Below are 4,064 nucleotides of genomic sequence, written 5' to 3'. Positions count from 1 at the left end.
CTTAACCTGGCTCTTTCTCTTGTCCCCAGCATCATCTTCATGCTCCAGGTGAGGACTCCATGTGTTTTACAGACATTGTGTGTTTTTACTGAATGGTGTTTACACTCTGGTTTACCAGACTCAGCTTGTACTGGGCTCCTAAAGATAAAGACTCTGTCTTCTTAGATCAGTTACTGATTACAGTCACCAGAACAATGGGTTGTAAAATGATCAGCGGAATAGAGAAAGTTATCTTTCTTTTAGTTATCTTTTATTACACATGATCATCTCTCATAATGAGTGCAGTACAAAATAACACAACTCTACACTTTAATCTTTTAGGCTTCTTCTGTTGTAATGTATTCTGCTGTGACAGTGTGGTGTTTTCACTCAGGTCCTCTCAGAGCAAAGGTGGTTCAAGCTACATCTACACCTGTACTACACCTGCTACCATAAGAGACATCTGGGATTTCTGATCAGGAGGGGGTAAGACATCTCAGTGAACAGTTCACTAGGTTATAAATATATTAGGTGTACAAATAAAACACATATGTGTAATGTATAATTGTAATTTAACATTCTCCTGCCCTTTTGTTATTTTATGATAACTATTATGATGTATTCAAAAATAACAATAGTCATTTTATTTAACAAATAACCTACAAATTAAGTATTAATACTCTGTTCATGAGTACTTATGGATACAATATCGTCCCCAAGAACAGATCACAAGAACTAATCAATGCACGTTCCTTTGGAACTCATAACAAATGCAGTGACCAATAAATTATTTTCACTCACCATTTTCAAACTAATTCATTTTATAGTTAATTTGTTGAATAATTGACTTTTAATCAATACTACAATACAGTGCCATAAAATGACTGAATTTTGAATTACAGTTTTACATTCCACAAAACACTTTAAAACTTATTTGCACACCTAATACAGTAGCTCTCAACTGCAATCGACTGAGTGATGCCACTTTACCAAGACTGCATCACAGCTATAAACAGAGTAAACAGGAACCAATCCTAAACACTGTTTCAATAATCAGCTGCAAAATAAGGGTCACTTTGAGAATTACATCGCCCTAAGGATCCAGTGTCTTTAACCTGTGTGTATCACACTAAGGTCACTGGATCAGCATCTCTCTGCTGAAGTTCTTTTACACATGTAAACCAAGCCAGCTTAATTTCTCTTTTTAATCATCTTTTATGATTAAAACCAGAAATTTAATTGCTCGCTTCTCTAAAAACGTTATTATTGTGTCCATTGTTTGTCTTCAGAGTGCATTGTTATCAATACTCCTCTCCTTCCTTGTGTCCTGGAGATGAGGTGACGTATAAAAAATTTAAACAAACCATGATTAAAGTGAGTTAACTTGAATATGTAAGGTGTGCTCAACAACACAAATGTCACTAATTTAATTCAAACTTAATTTACAATTGGAGTGCTTTTCCAACTGTGCTGTTAATTGCCTTTGATGATTGAATTAATTGAAAATCATCACAAACTCTGACATGATAATGATACATCTTTGTTGTTGCTGTTGTTAAAGATAAAGGCTTGAAATATATGAAAGAATTAATAACCTTTTGAGGATTTATGTTATAACATATATTACAGACATTATAAAGGAGGCCACTGGTTGATTAATGAATGGTACATCCATAACACTGTATGTGTACTTTTAATGACTGTGAGACACTGTAACATCTGTAGAAAGGTCTGGAAGCCTGATTTCAAACAAATTAATTTGAACAATAAAACAAAATTATGTGTGCTTTCCTTAGGTTGCAGTTAAAAATCTTCAATGAAGATGTGTATGGAGCTGTCTATCTCAGTCCTCAGACTATTTGCATTGTATTTGGTCCTCAAACAAGTCAACATCTCCTGTGGTGCTGATGACACTGTCCATATTCAACTTAACCTTGATGGCAAAGATGATAAAACACTGCCTAAGCTTAACATAGCTGGACTGGTGAAAATGTGGTATGATGATAAAGGTTTAGCTAATCCAAAGTACAGTAACAATAATCAAGAAGCTCTTGTTGCAAAAGCTGGACTCAAAAAACTGTACATTAGAGGAACATTTGAGATTGAAAAGGTCAGCAATGTGCAAAGATTTCTTTGGGACAATAAAAGTAAAGGTGCAAAAGACTTAGCAAAGTTCATTTTACATATATTTAAAAATGACGCTGTTGTTATTGTGGTGTTCCCCGATGATCTGCAAACTTACACCGGCTTTCAGTTCCAGAAAGAGTTTGAAGAAGAGGTTCAGAAAACAAACGACAAGATATCAGTTGGACGAGGGGTGATAAATGTCTATCTGGGTTTAGGGGATCAGAATCAGGTTGAAAAAGAGATAGAGAAACAAAAAAATATGGTCTCACGTGTCTTTGATAAAAATGAAAAGTACTATAGCATTTTTGCTAACTACTATGAAAACAGGTTCAGCTTCAGGACGGTATTCACTGAGTGGAGAAGTGAGATAAACCCTGTAAACATTTTTCAAGTGAAAATCCAGGAAGCAGATTCAGTGACTGTGAAGCTGGTGTCTGTTTGCTGCTCGAAACTGAACGCCTTAAACGTAGGTTCAAACACAGAGAAGAAATTAGCCGACATTCTGTTGAAGCTGTTGCGAGTTGAGATTGTGAAAACCCATCCAAAGCAAAGAGTCAGAGTAGAACTTCCAGAAGTCTGTGGGACGGCAAAACAAAGAGAGGCTTTTACAGATCAGCTCATTAACAACCTGCAGCAGCAGAAACTTACAGTGTATGGGAAAGAACCAAGGGTCCACTTACATGTCCACGAGATAGGTACGGAGTTTCAGGGGCCAATAAAACTCATAAAGGAAGCACACCTACAGGACCTTGTTGGAGAAATAAAGAATGGTAAAATCATATCTCAGGTCAGTGATCAAGAGCGGAAGCTTGTATCTTCTGCTAAAGAACTGTTCATACACATCCACTGCCACGGCAGGTTTAATGGCAACAGAGGAACCATTTGTGGGCGAGATTCAACAGCACTGGCAAAGATGCTACTTGCGTTTATTAAAATGTTCTTGGACAAGTCAGTGACAAAGGTGGGGTTTATTCAATTTCATGTTTGTAACGCAGGTAGCCCTGACGGCCTGAAATTTGTTGGAAGTTTTTTGACTGAGTTTGATAATTTACTAAAACCACATAACATAAATATCCAGGAATCTCTGTCCTACTCCTCTTCTACAGCTCAGTTTGGGGAACACACTCAGGTAACTGTTCCCTGTGGAGTCAAAAGTGAATCTAAAAATAATGGGCCCAATGTTCATGAAAAACATGTATACGGCAGATTCACTGTTAGGACCATAAAAACACCACAGAGCTATAAACCTTTCAGTGTTTTACCACTTACTGAGTACAGCCTGGTCTATAGTGAGTGAATACAAATATGTTACACATGTACTGATGAAAAAACTCCTGAAAGTCAAGCTTGTGTTTTATTGTGTTTATTTTCAGTTCTGTCTGCATACTCTACATGTCCACTTACAGTTTATCCAGTTCATTTCAATCTCCTTCACACTAGAGGAGATTGATAGAGGATGAGAAATTGCAGCAAATTTTAACTTAAAAACGTTGAACTGGACCAAACCTAATTTGGTTCTGATTGGAGAACCAAAGTAGAACAGTGAAATGAAAGTTGACGTCTACCTTTACTTGTAATTCTGAATATTGTCCTGTTCTGATGTTTTAAATTGTTGACTGTTTAAATTGAAATATATTATTTCTGTTGCCAATAAAATGTACTGCTGAGCATGAAAACATGGTCTATTTACTGATTTTTTATGTTAATTTTCAGCCCCAGAAATGACCTGTTAAACACAGGGGGTTGAATTACTGCAAAATCTATCAAACACCCTTAAAAGCAAATTCCTCTGACCATTGCTTCCATTATCTAATGGAATTGTTTTTATTGTGCCACAGAAAATGCTATTATTTATTTATTTATTTATTTTTACCAAATATAATGTTTTTCATGTAAGTGATATCCATTGAATAACAACAGACTTTGGGTCATTAATCAATGATGACAAATGCAACAGC

The 4,064-nt window shown here is 35.9% G+C and overlaps 1 protein-coding gene across 1 annotated transcript; it reads left to right on the top strand.

Moving 5' to 3' along the window:
• Positions 1–320: 320 nt before the first annotated feature.
• On the top strand, positions 321–3,749 carry LOC136687683 (uncharacterized). The gene is made up of 2 exons (XM_066662203.1): positions 321–465; positions 1,776–3,749. The coding sequence occupies exon 2, from the start codon at positions 1,796–1,798 to the stop codon at positions 3,401–3,403; it is 1,608 nt and encodes a 535-aa protein (XP_066518300.1). The 5' UTR covers positions 321–465; positions 1,776–1,795; the 3' UTR covers positions 3,404–3,749.
• Positions 3,750–4,064: the final 315 nt, after the last annotated feature.

This window comes from Hoplias malabaricus, chromosome 2 (genome assembly GCF_029633855.1).
Source record: "Hoplias malabaricus isolate fHopMal1 chromosome 2, fHopMal1.hap1, whole genome shotgun sequence".
NCBI classification, from domain to species: domain Eukaryota; kingdom Metazoa; phylum Chordata; class Actinopteri; order Characiformes; family Erythrinidae; genus Hoplias; species Hoplias malabaricus.
The sequence above is the reverse complement of the archived record's forward strand: the minus strand, read 5'-3'. Positions and strand labels throughout refer to the sequence as shown.